This window comes from Medicago truncatula, chromosome 4, assembly GCF_003473485.1.
Source record: "Medicago truncatula cultivar Jemalong A17 chromosome 4, MtrunA17r5.0-ANR, whole genome shotgun sequence".
NCBI lineage: Eukaryota > Viridiplantae > Streptophyta > Magnoliopsida > Fabales > Fabaceae > Medicago > Medicago truncatula.
Genome location: NC_053045.1, coordinates 53,225,531 through 53,241,633, shown reverse-complemented (window position 1 = coordinate 53,241,633; position 16,103 = coordinate 53,225,531). Strand labels below are relative to the sequence as shown.

Genomic DNA, 16,103 nt, shown 5'->3' with positions numbered 1-16,103 from the left:
GTAATTATTTTCAACAAGCCAAATCAAAATATTCATAGCTACTAATAATTGCGACAGCAACAAAAATCTGGAGCCAAGTTTGGCGTGTGAAAGCAGCATGTATACTCTACTTGATACTAAATCAACAAAAGTCATCTTACCACAATATGAGGATCCCCTTCGAAGAAATGACAACAACCCCCTTTAGCACCAAATTTCCAAACCCAACTACCCGCAAGTAATTATGCAGCGATCTATTACACAAAAAGCAGCAGCCTTAAGTTGTTCTTCAATTACAGGATCAAGGGTTGAATGAGTTAAAAATTATGAATTCAAACTTAGATGAGTGAGTACATGTTTATTCATTCACCTATGGACAACATTTCCATGGACTTCGTTGGTGCTACCCATATAGATGATTGTGTACATGTTGACGAAATCAGCTCACTTTATACCACTGCAAACTAACTATAATGTGGCCAAGCTCGCTGAAATTTATGTTGGAAAGATTGTCATACTACATGGAGTACCCTCTAGCATTGTGTGAGACAGATATCTGAAGTTTACTTCCCACTTGCGGGGAGCATTATAGGAGGCTTTGGGTGCGGAGCTGAGATTGAACTCAGCCTATCATCCTCAAACTGATAGATAAACCGAGACCATTCAGACCTTTGGAGGATATCTGAGGGCTTGTGTATTAGATGAACGCAGAAGCTGGGACCGTGAGGCATTGTATGGACGGAAGTGCCAGACTCGACTGTGTTTGTACCAAGTTGGTGAAAGTTGGAATGTAGGACCTTAATTTGTACTAATACATACATGTTTGCCTCCGTCTGCTCTCTGTTTATTCATTCACCTATGTACAAGTCTCTGTCGCCTTCTGTTCATTCATTCACTTGAAGCCATACTGTTTTGAAAGTTTCGACTGTCTTCCATTTCTACGGTGTTCCTTTGCTAACTCTATTTGTTTTATTTACAGAAAACTGCCCAACTTTTGCAGTAAATTGCGCAAATGAATGAAGTACTGATAGATCGTCACAAAGCTTTGGCTGCAAAAGTGGTTAACTTATTGGCTAAGATTTGTGAAGTTGGTAGCTATTGACCATATTCATGAAGATCACCGAACCCGTAGAGTTTGAGCACCTGATTATCAGCGAAATTGATAGCCCTTTCCATGCTACTAAGACACCTCTCAACTGGATAATCACCATAACTTCCACACGGATTACAACCCACAAAATGAGTCACAAACGGCCACCTCTCATCCCCTAAACCCGGATGATACTTCTCAATCATCTCCTCATACCGATCAACCAACCCAGCCGTCAAAATCTTCCAGGCCTCTTCCCTGACAGGACCTTTCGGACCCATAGGAGCCCAAACATCAAGCAAATCCAAAGACCATTGACAGTTCCTAAAAAGAAAACTACCAGTATTGATAGCAATCCATGACTTCTGCTTTCTGTTTATTCATTCACCTATGTACAAGTCTCTGTCGCTTTCTGTTCATTCACTTGAAGCCCCTTTTGGGAAGTTTCCTGCCTTTCTTCCATTTCTACGGTGTTCCTTTGCTAACTCTATTTGTTTTATTTACAGAAAACTGCCCAGCCTTTGCACCAAATTGCGCAAATGAACAATATACTGATAGATCGCCACAAAGCTTTGGCTGCAAAAGTGGTTAACTTATTGGCTAAGGTTTGGGAATTTGGTAGCTATTGACCATATTCATGAAGATTACGGTGTCTTTCTTCTTTCCATTTCGATGTACCCCTACTTACATTTATACTTGGCAATTTGTGTGGTTCTGCAGGTGTTGGTATGTAAATTGACAAAAGAACTAATTGCGATTCTCAGCGCATTTTCCCTATTACAGAAGAGTGACCAAAGATAATGGCTGAATTGCCAACTTGGGGTTTTATCATTAATATGGACTGGAAGATAGCAGAGCACACTCTAAGTCTAACTGTACCAATTGTTAGTTAGCTATGTTCTTCTAATCTTCTTACTCACATTTTTTTCATTTACACAATCTCTTGATGTCAAATTAATGATTCCAACATTATGGTTTAGTTTTAGGAAAGTCCTAAACTTGGATTTTCTTGGACCAAAGTCTATTCTTAGTTACATTCAGCATATGTTAATGAAAGAGGCTCACTTTTCTTAAGGGTGTAATTTTTTTATACGAAATTCTTAAGCATATGACGTTAGGTTTGATTTGAAATTTTTCTAAGCATTCAACTTACGGTGAAGAAATTTCGTATCAAACCTAAGAATAAAGTTTATGGTGTCCTTTCTACCACATCATTAATACTAACTACTTATCTATTGGTGAAGAAATACCGACATTTTTTTTTTTTGAAGTGTTTAACAACTCATTGGATTTTAAAACTCAAACTAAATTATAAAGAAATTACAAAGCATGTTGTTTAGCAACTCAGGTATCAAACTATGATTGCGAACAATGTGGTGTGGGTATAGGCCAGTGTTTTGTAAACTAGACTGGCTCTTTCAACAGGTTAAACCAATAACACATGTACTCAAATTACTGAAAAGTGGATCATATTTGGTCTGAAGTTGATGGTAAAAACTATTTGATTCTGTGAACATTTCAACTTAAGATAATTTTATTGTAATTTCTTGATTTAACAAATAGATTATAAAATTTCTAGCCAAAATAAATGTCCAGCTTTTTAAGTTGTATTCGTATTGTAAATATTATTTCAATATAAATAACATCACAAACTTGCTTAAGTAGTTGCTTAAACATACTACCCCGGGATGGGTGAAAACTCGTGGATGGGTTGAAACTTGAAGATAGCTTGGAGAGTTGCTGGATGCAATCAAGTACGTCTCAATCCTTCCAAAGGGGAGGCACTATAACTTGGGTTGGCTCGTTTGTTGTGGAAAGCAAAGCAATTGGCTACTTTAGCCAAACATGGATCTAACTTCACACATACAGCCAGGTCCGGCCTTGAGGGAGTGCAAGGTGCTCAATCAAGCCGGACCTACAAAAGTTATGTGCCTCAAAAAAAATTAAATCTAATATCCACCCCCACTTAAATAAAAAATATATATGTTACTTCTTTACACGTTTGAGTTTTTTCTAGACTTTAGTTCTCCAATCTGGACATAAATCTGGTACTATCAAACCACCCTAATTTGTATAATCACTTAATCAGTCAATTTGAAAAGCTATTTCATGGAAAGAATCACAACAATCATTTCTTTTTCATATAGACCATTCGTTTTCCCCTTTCCCACAACGGATAAGTGACAAATCCAAATGACACCGTTAGTAAATTCTACCTCTCTTTCACTTATTTTTTTGTATTTCGTTTCATGTTTAGAAGCTCTGCTGATTCATAGGGACGGCCCTGCATACAGCCAATACGGATATGCATATACTAGTGTAACACCACTATCAACACATAAACCTAAATCTTAAAATTAACTATATAAAATGACAAAATAATGCATTCACATTTGTTACCGGTGTAAAATTGATTGAATAATGCTAGCAATACATACTCTTTAACACACACTTTACATCACACTATCCTTTATTGATTAAAATTCATATCCATCAAATATATGTATGATCGACATGACTTTGTGGGTTTATATAAATTTTAACCATTAAAAGAGAATGTGTTAAGGAGTATGTTGCTTGCACTCCTCAAACTGATTTACAAGCATGTCTCTTAATAGTGAGTTCACCGTTTCTAAATCTATCTATTTACTTACAATATATGATAGCAAGTTACTACCAAAAATACTTAACTACCCATGCCCAAATTTTCACCATTTTATTTTCTTCACAACTCAAAGGTTATAATGGACTTTTGTGCTAATAAAAACCACTTTTTACCTCAATGATGTCATCAATCTACTTACAATATATGATAGCAATTTACTACCAAAAATACTTAACTACCCATGCCCAAATTTTCACCATTTTATTTTCTTCACAATTCAAAGGTTATAATGGACTTTTGTGCTAATAAAAACCACTTTTTACCTCAATGATGTCATCAAACTTGTTATACATTGGGTAACGCGCTACACCCTATTATACAATTTTTTATTCAACTATCATTTCATTTTCTCTGCAACTTTTCACCATTTGAAATTTGAATTTCAAATTCACTCATTCAAAATTTCTCACTCTTCTCTTTCATTATATTCATCTTTCTATCTCATTTCATCTTTTGTTCTTTAATTATTTCTCTTGCTTCTCATCTTTGCTCTTTCTCATATATGTCCGTTAAAACAAATTAAATTTAAAATAATGTCCGTTAAAAAAATGTATAAAATAACTACTATTTTCCCCTAAACAAACATATATCAAAGTATATATATTTTTCTCAAAAATAAAAAATCTACGTGTATATCATATTTTACGGAAATATGTCAGTACATTTTTTTGTGAACAATGTATGTATATCTTTATTTATGAAATTTAATGTGAACTTTATATTATTAAAATATATTTGAGTGTAAGTTTTTTTACGAGAATATGTTTGTGTATGTATATTTATAAAATTTAATATGATAAATATATATTAATAAAATATATTGTTTTTCGTCCCCATGAGCATAACTCATTTGATAAGGGATAATGCACAATATGTGCATGGGCCGGGGTTCGAACCCCAGACACCCCACTTATTCATCTTACAGGTGAATTTCTCTAGTCACTAGGCTACTTGACCAAAATATATATATATATATATATATATATATATATATATATATATATATATATATATATATATATATATATATAGTTTTTCAAAAAAAAATGTATATGTGTGTAAGAACTATATATTAATAAAAATATATTTAAGTATATATATTTTTCTCAAAAAGAAAAAATCTAGGCTTAATTGCATGTTTGATCCCTTATGTTTATTTTAGTTTTTAAATTGGTCCTTCATGTTTTAAAAGTTTTAAGTTGGTCCAAAACGTTACTCACGTTGGAATAAATTAGTTTGTTTTTTTAATTTTTTTTGTTTTATTAAACTCAATATCATGTCATGGAACAGACTAACTTATTCCAACGTGAGTAACATTTTGGACCAACTTGAAACTTTTAAAACCTAAGGGACCAACTTAAAAACTAAAATAAACAAAGATCAAACATAAACATAAGAGATCAAATTGGTCCTTGATGTGTGTCGGTGTGGTTTCTATTCATTCATTCACTAGAAGCCATAGTTTTTTTTTTTTTTTTTTTGCAGTTTCCTGACTGGCTTTCATTTCTTTGGTATTGCTTCGCTAACTGTGATATTTTAGTTTTGCAGAAAATTGCCCAACATTTGAACCAGACTGCACAAATGACGAAACACTGATAGAATGTCACAAAGCTTTGGCCGCAAAAGTGGTTAACTAATTGGCTAAGGTTTGTGAACATAGTAGGTATTGTAAATCACATTCATGAAGAGCTTTGGTAAAGAGCTTTTCTGTACGATGTACAATGAGACTGTCTTTCTTCTTTCCATTTGGAAGTACCACTACTTGGTACTTACATTTGTACTTTGCAATTTGCTTGGTTCTGCAGGTGTTAGTTAGCATGTAAATTGACAAAAGAATTAATTGTGATTCTCCATGCATATTACAGAAGAATGATCAAACATGAACTAAGAAGTGTTTTCATCTCAAATATACTCAAAGATATTGGCTGGTGAATAAATTGCCAACTTAGGATTTCACTATCTTAATGAATTTTTACGTGAATTTCACTAAATAACTTGGACCACATTCTCTGTATTTGAAAGATTTCCTAATATACAAATAATGCCGCAAGTCCCGCAACAAAGTACATGCTTGGTTATACAGAAGCTACAAACAGCGTATATGTGGTATCTCACATTAGATTTTTCAGGATCATGTTCACGGTGGCTCGCCATTGTAATACCAAACATGCACAATATTCGCATGCATGGTATAGATATTTCTCCTCTCGTTACGATTTACTTGTCAAAGCACCCTATTCTGAATTAACTGTATCTTGGGGGTAATTATGAACCGAAACATTGTCCAAAAGTCAAAGTTGTGTACCGTATATAAAATTTTTAACTTCAACTTATATTTCAAGCTACCTATTAGACATTTTTTTGTTGAAAATGATACTATTATTTCAAGCTACCTCTTAGAATTTGGAAACGCAAGGGGGCCAAATATTCAGTTGTTACTTCATGTTACAATTTATTTATTTTTTAAATCAAGAGGGAATGTAAAGTATATTAAGTTGAATTCATGCTCCAAAAAAGAAAATACAGTGGAAGTTCAGTATACAGAAGATCAACAAATAAAATTTGTTTGTTGATAGTTCAAACACAGCAGAAAGAAAATAACTTATAAAAGAATTGTATCCTAACATTTCAAAGAAATACTAAGACAACAGAACAAGAATAAGTTACATGTGAACTATCACAATAAAATTCCACTTCTAATCAACCACTATCTGTAATAATTACCAATTAATCTAGTTATTCTCACTAGCTTTTTGATTCAATGCTTTCTGTAGAATGCCTTCGAATATCAAACTGGTCTACAAACTCCAAAGGAGTAACTGTCTCATTTCTAATTCTCTTAATCTTAGGACTCAATAGACCGCGATGCCTGAACCCGTAGAGTTTGAGCACCTGATTATCAGCGAAGTTGAAAGCCCTTTCCATGCTACTAAGACACCTCTCAACCGGATAATCACCATAACTTCCACACGGCTTACAACCCACAAAATGAGTCACAAACGGCCACCTCTCATCCCCTAAACCCGGATGATACTTCTCAATCATCTCCTCATACCGATCAACCAACCCAGCCCAATAACCATGCAAATAGTAAGAATTCTCAAGAAACACCTTATCCATCCACTTCTCCTTCTTCGACAACAACAAATATATCAACGCAGACTGATCATCCGCCTCAAAAGCCGGTCTCCCCTTAAGATTAGCCGTCAAAATCTTTCCCGCCTCTTCCCTGACAGGACCTTTCGGACCCATAGGAGCCCAAACATCAAGCAAATCCAAAGACCACTGACAATTCCTAAAAAGAAAACTACCAGTATTGATAGCAATCCATGACTTCTGCTCAAACAACAAATCAGGGTAACCATGAATGACCAAATTATAATCATCATACTTAGACAAAGGAAGCTCAAAAACCATATCTGTAAAAAAAGCATCACTATCCATCCACCAAATCCATTCAACTTCAGGGTGTGACAACATTAACCTCCTAATCATAGGCAATTTAGCCCAATAACCAGCTAACTCCATGTCAAGATGAGCCATATTATAAACAATTTCAATCCCATGTAATCTACAATAATCAATCTTATTCTTAATAGACTTTAACAAATAATGATCCCCAATTGGGTTATCACAAGGCTTAGGAGGAGACCCAGTAAGAAGCAAAATTCGAGCTTTACCTCGAACAAAACTCGGGTATTCAGGGTTTTGATTCAGCCAAGCTTTACGGTCAGAATCCCAATCGGAGATTTTGGGGCCGAGGGTAAAAGTGGCATTTGGGTTGAAAAAGGTGTTGTCTTTATCGTCAGGATCAGATGGGTCGGCGTCGGATCGGATCTCGGCGATGATGCGGTTGGTTTCTTCGATCATGTTTTGGTTAACGGCGTCGGAGTCGGAGGAAATGAGGTTAACGCCTATGGTGCCACGTAGGACGAGGATGGTGACGAAGCCACAGAGGATGGTGATTTTAACGTTGTTGAATGTTTTTGAGATCTGACGACCACGACGGTTTTTGCTGTTGGAGTTTGTTGCTGTGGTTGGTAAAACTGCGCTGCTGCTTCTGTTGTGAAGTGAACCATTTTCTTTTCCCATGTTTTCTGTCACTCACTCTCACTCTCAGTGAGAAATGAGTATATGGAATTTGATTGATGATAACAAACCAAAGTTCAATTTTGGAAATTTGAAGGATATAAGAAGAGATAAATCTTTTCTACTTTCTACTCTACATGCTGGGTTTGGGTTTAGGAACTAAAATTCATACTATAAGCAACAGAGACGTGTTTCTCATATTCTCATTGGGAGTCTTGTTTTTTTAATACTGGTAGGTAAAATAATGTGTATGTTAATATCCCAAATGTGAACATTTTTTTAGCTCACCTTGAATCTGATTGAATTGAATGAATACTTTGATGGTACTTAACCTAATACGCGTATCAAATCACTGGCCTGTGCTGTGCAATTAGATTTATTTATTTATTACACGTTTTTATGGCTTTTTTAATCATTATGTCCAATTAATATTTCATATATTTTTTAGCTAAAAAGGAAAGTTGAGAGTGAGACATTACTCTATCATCGGACAAGTTAAAAAAGACAAACAAGTTTCAACCAGACACTTACCTAGACGACATTAGGCATGGCAATTGAGAAAAAGTAGTAGTACCATTATCGGTCAATAGTTCAAAATTAGTGAGAAAGGAGAAAATAAAAATCCCACGCATCTAAATCTAAGAAATCCATCCAGCTTTGGCTGTTCTGTCAAATGGACCCTTTGTTGTCTGTGGTCTGTTGTGCAATCTAGCTCATGGACAAAAGGAAAGTTACCGAAAATAGAGAAACACTCTAATATTCTTAAAAAAAAGTTATATTATTTGAATGATTCAATGTTTGATGATGCTTGAGTATGCCAAAACACTAGGTGGTGAGCCTTATTTATACTATTCTAGAAAAACTCTCCATTACAAACTAGAAATATCTAGAAACAAAGAAAAGTCTAGAGATATGGATACTCTAGTACATAAACCTAGAAGGATCTAGAAAAGTAAAGACTTCCCTAGTGCTTATTTAGTAGTGTCTAGTAGCTTCCTTATTATTCCCTAGTATTCTAAAGACTTCTATATTATTCTTTAGTCTTCTAGAGACTTCCATATTATTCTTCACCATTCTAGAGACTTCCATATTATTCTTCATCATTCTCCCCGGGTTGGAGAAGACTCGTCCTCGAGTCGAAAGTCTTCTTCATCGCCAAAGTATGGTGAAAGATCAGCAACATTGAAGGTAGCAGAGACTCCATAGTCACCTGGTAGCTCTATTTTGTAGGCATTATCATTGATTTTCTGCGTAACTCTAAAAGGACCATCAGCTCTTGGAGATAACTTGGCATTTGGTTTGTTAGGAAATCGTTCCTTTCGCCAGTGGATCCATACCAAGTCTCCTTCCTTGAATGTGTGCAACTTGCGATGTTTGTCTCGCTGAGTCTTATACCTTGAATTTTGTTTTTCAATTCTTCCACGAACCTGTTCATGCAACTTCTTGATTTCATTGGCCCTTTGTTCCGCGTCTGCACTGTACTGCTGAGTGCTAGGTGATGGAGTTAAATCCAGTGGGCTAAGAGGACGCAAGCCATAAACCACCTCAAATGGACACTTCCCGGTAGCTTGATTGGCGGAGTTATTATAGGCAAACTCAATATGTGCAAGGATAAGATCCCATTGCCTCAAATTCTTTCCCACAAAACTTCTTAGTAAGTTCCCCAGAAGTCTATTAATTGCTTCTGTTTGCCCATCTGTCTGAGGGTGACTAGCACTGCTGAATTGGAGTTTAGTACCCATCTTCTTCCACAATGTTCTCCAAAAGTGGCTTATGAATTTAACATCTCGATCGGAAGTGATGGTTTTTGGGATGCCATGAAGACGAACAATTTCTTTGAAGTACAAGTCTGCAACTTGGACAGCGTCATTAGTTTTCTGACATGGTATGAAATGGGCCATTTTAGAAAACCTGTCGACGACTACCATTATGGAATCCTTTTGTCGCTGAGTTCGAGGTAGTCCAAGGACAAAATCCATACTAACGTCTTCCCAAGGTGCATTAGGGACTGAAAGTGGCGTATATAACCCTGTGTTCTGACTTTTGGATTTGGCCAAGTGACAAATTTTGCACCTTTGCATGTGTCTATTGACATCTCTTTCCAACTTAGGCCAATAGAAATTATCCTTGACTAAGGTTACTGTTTTATCTCGCCCAAAATGTCCCGCTAGTCCTCCATCGTGAGCCTCCCAAATAATTGCTTCTCTTAGAGAGCATTGGGGAATGCATATACTTTTTCCTTTGAATAAGAATCCGTCATGTTTGTAATAACCTTGTGTTGACTGCGGATTAGTGGAACTCCAAACTTTACCAAAGTCAGGATCATCTGGATACAACTCCTTGATAATCTCAAATCCGATAACTTTCGTTTGGAGAGTAGTAAGTAGACTATGACGTCGGCTGAGGGCATCTGCTATAACATTCTGGACTCCTGCCTTGTGCTTGAGTAGAAAAGGGTAAGATTGCAGAAACTCACTCCAAGCAGCGTGTCTACGACTGATCTTTTGTTGAGAGTTCAAGTGCTTGAGGGCTTCATGATCAGAGTAAAGAACAAACTCCTTATTCAACAAGTAGTGGCTCCAATGCTGAAGGGCACGAACAACTGCATAAAACTCCTTATCGTATGTAGAGTACCTGAGCTTCCCATTGCTGAGTTTCTCACTAAAAAAGGCTATAGGATGTCCCTCTTGGATGAGAACAGCTCCAATTCCAGTGTTCGAAGCATCACAACTAACTTCGAATACTTGGTCAAAGTTAGGAAGGGCTAGCACGGGTGCCTCAGTCAAACGCTTCTTAAGTTCCTTAAAGCTCTTATCAGCTTCTTCGAACCACCTAAATTTATCTCCTTTGATGCATTCTGTAAGTGGGGTGGCAATCGAGCTAAAGTTTTTAATGAACCTTCTGTAGAAAGAAGCTAAGCCGTGAAAACTCCTTATATCATGGACAGACTTTGGAGTTGGCCAGCTGTTGATAGCTTCAATCTTGCTTGGGTCAACTTTTATTCCTCCAGCAGTGATGATGTACCCAAGAAAATTTACTTCATTGGTCAAGAATGAGCATTTCTTGAGGTTAGCATAAAGTTTTTGCTCACGAAGAGTTTGGAGCACTTGTAAGATATGCCATAAATGCTCTTCTTTGCTTTTGCTATAGATCAAAATATCATCGAAGTATACAACTACAAATTTACCAATAACGGGCCGAAGTACCTGATTCATTAGCCGCATAAATGTACTCGGAGCATTTGATAACCCAAAAGGCATAACTGTCCACTCATAAAGGCCGTCTCTTGTCTTGAAAGCAGTCTTCCATTCATCTCCTGGACGAATTCTGATTTGATGGTAACCGCTTCGGAGATCAACCTTAGAGAAGATATTGGCACCATGTAATTGATCCAACATATCATCTAGCCTGGGGATTGGAAATCGATACTTAATGGTGATCTTGTTGACAGCTCTACTATCCATGCACATTCTCCAACTACCATCCTTCTTTGGTACTAGGAGTGCGGGAACTGCGCAAGGACTTACACTCTCCCGGATCAACCCTTTATTGAGCAACTCTTCAACTTGGCGTTGGACTTCGACATGCTCTGTTGGATTCATCCTGTAAGACGGTCTGTTAGGAATGGAAACTCCGGGGATGAAGTCAATTGCATGTTGTATGTCTCGCATCAAAGGAAGTCCTGATGGAATTTCTGATGGTACAACATCTAAGAATTCAACGAGAAGATGCTCAACCTCCTTTGGAATGGTGTATTCTTTATTGGACTCGACCAATAGGACAAAGCTCATGTCTTGGACATCCTTTGTTGTTACCTTGAATGGTTCTTTTGAGACTAGAGATACTATTGGCTTAGAATCCTTTTTCCCTTCATCAAATGCATTGGGTGGTAGGGGCACCAACTTGATCTTAGCACCATCTTTCACAAAGGTGTAAGTGTTGGCATGACCGTCGTATATGGCATGACGGTCATATTGCCAAGGTCTCCCAAGAAGCAGGTGACAAGCATCCATGGGGATGACATCACACCATACATTGTCTTTGTACTTTTGCCCAATGGAAAACGATACAAGGCAACGCTTAGAGACTCTAACCTCGTTACCTTTGTTGAGCCATTGCAACTTGTATGGATGTGGGTGCTCCTTTGTCGGCAACTTCAATTTTTCCACCATATAGTTGGATACAACATTCTCACAGCTTCCACTATCAATGATGACATCACAAACTTTGCCTTGCGAGGTACATCGAGTGTGGAAGATATTGTGTCGTAGCCATGGTTCTTCTTTGACTGTTGTGGTGTGTAAGCTTCTTCTAACTACCAGTGATTCACCGCAATAAGCAAGAACAGGCTCTTCGTCATATATTGGCTCGCCCATCTCTTCTTGTTCTAGCGCTTCATGAACATCTTCTTCTTCAGAAGCTTCATGTATCTCCCCTTTGATGATGGTGATGGTTTTGCGATTTGGACAATCAGAAGCAATATGTCCAAACCCTTGACATTTAAAGCATTTAGGTGTCTTAGAAATGTTCTCTTTGGTGGCCTTTTGTTGCGGTTTGCTTGAGGAGCTAGGTTCTTGGGTTGGTGGTTTATTGCGATGGGAACAATTTCTGTTAGAGGAAAAAGGTTGGTATGATGATTTTTTAGGTAGTTGTTTCTCAACCCGGATGGCTAGACGAATAACCTCATCCAAGCTCCAATATTGTTGAAGTTGGACTGGGTGTGCAATGTCATTGTTTAGCCCTCCAAGGTATCGAGCAATCGTTTGCTCTTCCTTTTCTTGGATATCACATTTCATCATCAACTTCTCAAATTCTCTAGTATATTCTTCTACCGACAGAGATTTTTGACGAAGATTTTGTAATTGAATAAAATTGTCTTGATAATAATGAGGAGGTAAAAACTTACGGGTTAGTTCTCGACGCATCTTCTCCCATGTCTTGATCTTGCTTTTCCCTTCACGCTCTCGTCTCCTTTTAACATTTTCCCACCAAATTGAAGCATGTTTCTTCAGCTTGACAGCAACGATCTTTAACTTTTGCTCTTCTGGAATCTCCTTGTACTCAAATACGCGTTCAACAGTTTGTAGCCAATCCACAAACTCATCAGGTTGTAGCTTCCCTTCAAAATCTGGAATGTCTACTTTGATATCATTCATCGAAGTTTTACGTCGGTGTGAGCGACTGCTTCTAGAAGATGAAGAGTCACTACTGGAGCCATCATCATCAACTCTCCTTCGTTGTGCTTCCAATATGGCCTGTTGAGCATTGATGGTCTCTTGTAGTTCCTGAATTTGTCGCCTCATTTCTTCCATCTCCAGCTCTTGCAAACCTCTTGCATTCTGTCTTCGAGGTGGCATTTTGACGATATTAGTTCAACAAACTATTTGGTGATGATTGGTGGTTTTGTTGGTGGTGAAGATTGTTAACCAAGGGTTTTCTTCACTTCCCAAACAAAATAGCGGTGTTAGTTTTGCGAACAAAATGGCCGCAAAGTGAAGTTTTACAAAGGCAACTCCTTGCTCACTTGAAAACTCACTTTCCGTTGATTTTTCGCACAAACTCAACTCCGAGGTATCGTAACCAGCTCTGATGCCAAATCTGGCTCAGGGACAAAAGGAAAGGTAGAGAAAATAGAGAAACACTCTAATATTCTCAAAGAAAAGTTATATTACTTGAATGATTCAATGTTTGATGATGCTTGAGTATGCCAAAACACTAGGTGGTGAGCCTTATTTATACTATTCTAGGAAGACTCTCCATTACAAACTAGAAATATCTAGAAACAAAGAAAAGTCTAGAGATATGGATACTCTAGTACATAAACCTAGAAGGATCTAGAAAAGTAAAGACTTCCCTAGTGCTTATTTAGTAGTGTCTAGTAGCTTACTTATTATTCCCTAGTATTCTAAAGACTTCTATATTATTCTTTAGTCTTCTAGAGACTTCCATATTATTCTTCACCATTCTAGAGACTTCCATATTATTCTTCATCACAATCTCTACAAACATCAACGTGTTTTTCAGTTCTTCTACTCTTACAACATAACATTGCATCTTCTAGGAAAAAACACATTACACGTTACTACATAACATCACACTAGCAAGCAGGCCAGTGGATTGGGAAGCGCGTGAACTCCATACTAGTAGTATTATTATTGTATTGTTGCAACTGGTGTCGTGGGTTGGGTGAGAAATATCCAGCAGTTAAAAAGACCCCACAAGATCCCCATACGTGAATCCTGTCTATTTCTGTTCATTAACTTCCATGTGCCAATGAATGCAATTACCCATGTGCCAGATTTCAAAATCATGCTCTCGTTTTCTCAGTATCTCCATGTTGTAACTTGTAATAATTTCTACCCTTTTAGATTCACATACCAGCATATGCAACTTAGAAAAATTACCAGATAAACCTCAAAAATTAATTATGAGTTTAATTAATTATAGAGAAAACAGAATCATAGCCAACTGCAATGGTGATTAGTATGGATGACAGGGGGTAATTAACAATACTGGATTCATTGATTAGAAACTTAGAATATCAATAACAGTAGCAAGTCCGCAACTATCAATCAAAAGTGTGTTAGACACAGCTTCCCTTCTATGCTTAGTATCCTTTGTACTTAGATGCCTTTGTAAAGGACATCCTAGACTTACTATCCTACCAATGGAAGCTTCTCCTTCAAGCTTTTCCAATCATGCTTTTTTTTCTATGCATGTATTGCGTTGCGTGGTAATATCTCTTCACCTACCAGTACTGTAGTAAACTATACCACAGGCCAAAGTAATTCAGTGATCAGAAAGTGGAAAAATTTACTCACTAGTCCAAAAAAGCAAGGTGTTTTGGCCTAACCTAAGGCGAGTGCTAGCGTGAGCATGTATTATAGGTCTCTCACGGTGAAAGTGACTTTAGTACCGTATATGGTGGGTGAAACCGGTTTTTTTCATTTTTTATTAAATAAATAATAGTTTATTTAATATGTTTTTTCTATTTCTTTACTACTTTTAATCCGACATCTTTAGTACTTAGTTAACTTCTTAAAGATCTTCGGGTAAACCCTAATACTTTTAATCTGACATCTTTAGTACTTGGTTAACTTCTTAAAGATCTTCGGGTAAACCCTAATACTTTTAATCCGACATCTTTAGTACTCGGTTAACTTCTTAAAGATCTTCGGGTAAACCCTAATACTTTTAATCCGACATCTTTAGTACTTTGTTAACTTCTTAAAGATCTTCGGGTAAACCCTAATACTTTTAATCCGACATCTTTAGTACTTTGTTAACTTCTTAAAGATCTTCCAGTAAACCCTAATACTTTTAATCCGACATCTTTAGTACTTAGCTAACTTCTTAAAGATCTTCCGTTAAACCCTAATACTTTTAATCCGACATCTTTAGTACTTAGCTAACTTCTTAAAGATCTTCCGGTAAACCCTAATACTTTTAATCCGACATCTTTAGTACTTCGCTAACTTCTTAAAGATCTTCCGGTAAACCCTAATACTTTTAATCCGACATCTTTAGTATTTGGTTAACTTCTTAAAGATCTTCCGGTAAACCCTAATACTTTTAATCCGACATCTTTAGTACTTAGCTAACTTCTTAAAGATCTTCCGGTAAACCCTAATACTTTTAATCCGACATCTTTAGTACTTAGCTAACTTCTTAAAGATCTTCGGGTAAACCCTAATACTTTTAATCTGACATCTTTAGTACTTAGTTAACTTCTTAAAGATCTTCCGATAAACCCTAATACTTTTCAGCAATGTTTTAAATTTCATCCAACATTACGATTTTATTTTCATCGAACAACGTACCCAATTACGTACACTAGATTTAAACGTGGACAAAAAGTAATTAAATTTTGTAAAAATTACAAAAGACTAAAAAAATTTATCATTCTTTAAGAGTTCAAGTACCACAAAAATATGTTTTTTAAAGGAAAAAAAAAAAAGGAAACTTAACAAGAGAAAAAAATATGTCATTTTCTTAAAGTTTCCATTTAGATTTTTTTTTTTTTTTATATTGTTGTTTGGTTTGGTTCGATTGGTAAAATTAAAACCGCAAACCAAACCAAATCATGCGGTTGAGTAAAAAAATTGTCCAAATACATCCGAACCAAGTGCCATTTTTTGCGGTTTCAATTTAAATTGGTTATATTTGCGGTTTTTCTATTTTATTAGTTCATTTTAAACACGCTTAGTCAAACGTGATTTAACGATAATGAATACATCGAAATACACAATTTAGTTTAAAAAGAAATTTTACTAATTGTGA

The 16,103-nt window shown here is 36.3% G+C and overlaps 1 protein-coding gene across 1 annotated transcript; it reads right to left on the bottom strand.

Moving 5' to 3' along the window:
* Positions 1–6,210: 6,210 nt before the first annotated feature.
* Positions 6,211–8,122, bottom strand: LOC25493840 (probable xyloglucan 6-xylosyltransferase 3). Its single transcript, XM_013602471.3, has one exon. The coding sequence runs from the start codon at positions 7,824–7,826 to the stop codon at positions 6,480–6,482; it is 1,347 nt and encodes a 448-aa protein (XP_013457925.1). The 5' UTR covers positions 7,827–8,122; the 3' UTR covers positions 6,211–6,479.
* Between the last annotated feature and the right edge of the window lie 7,981 nt (positions 8,123–16,103).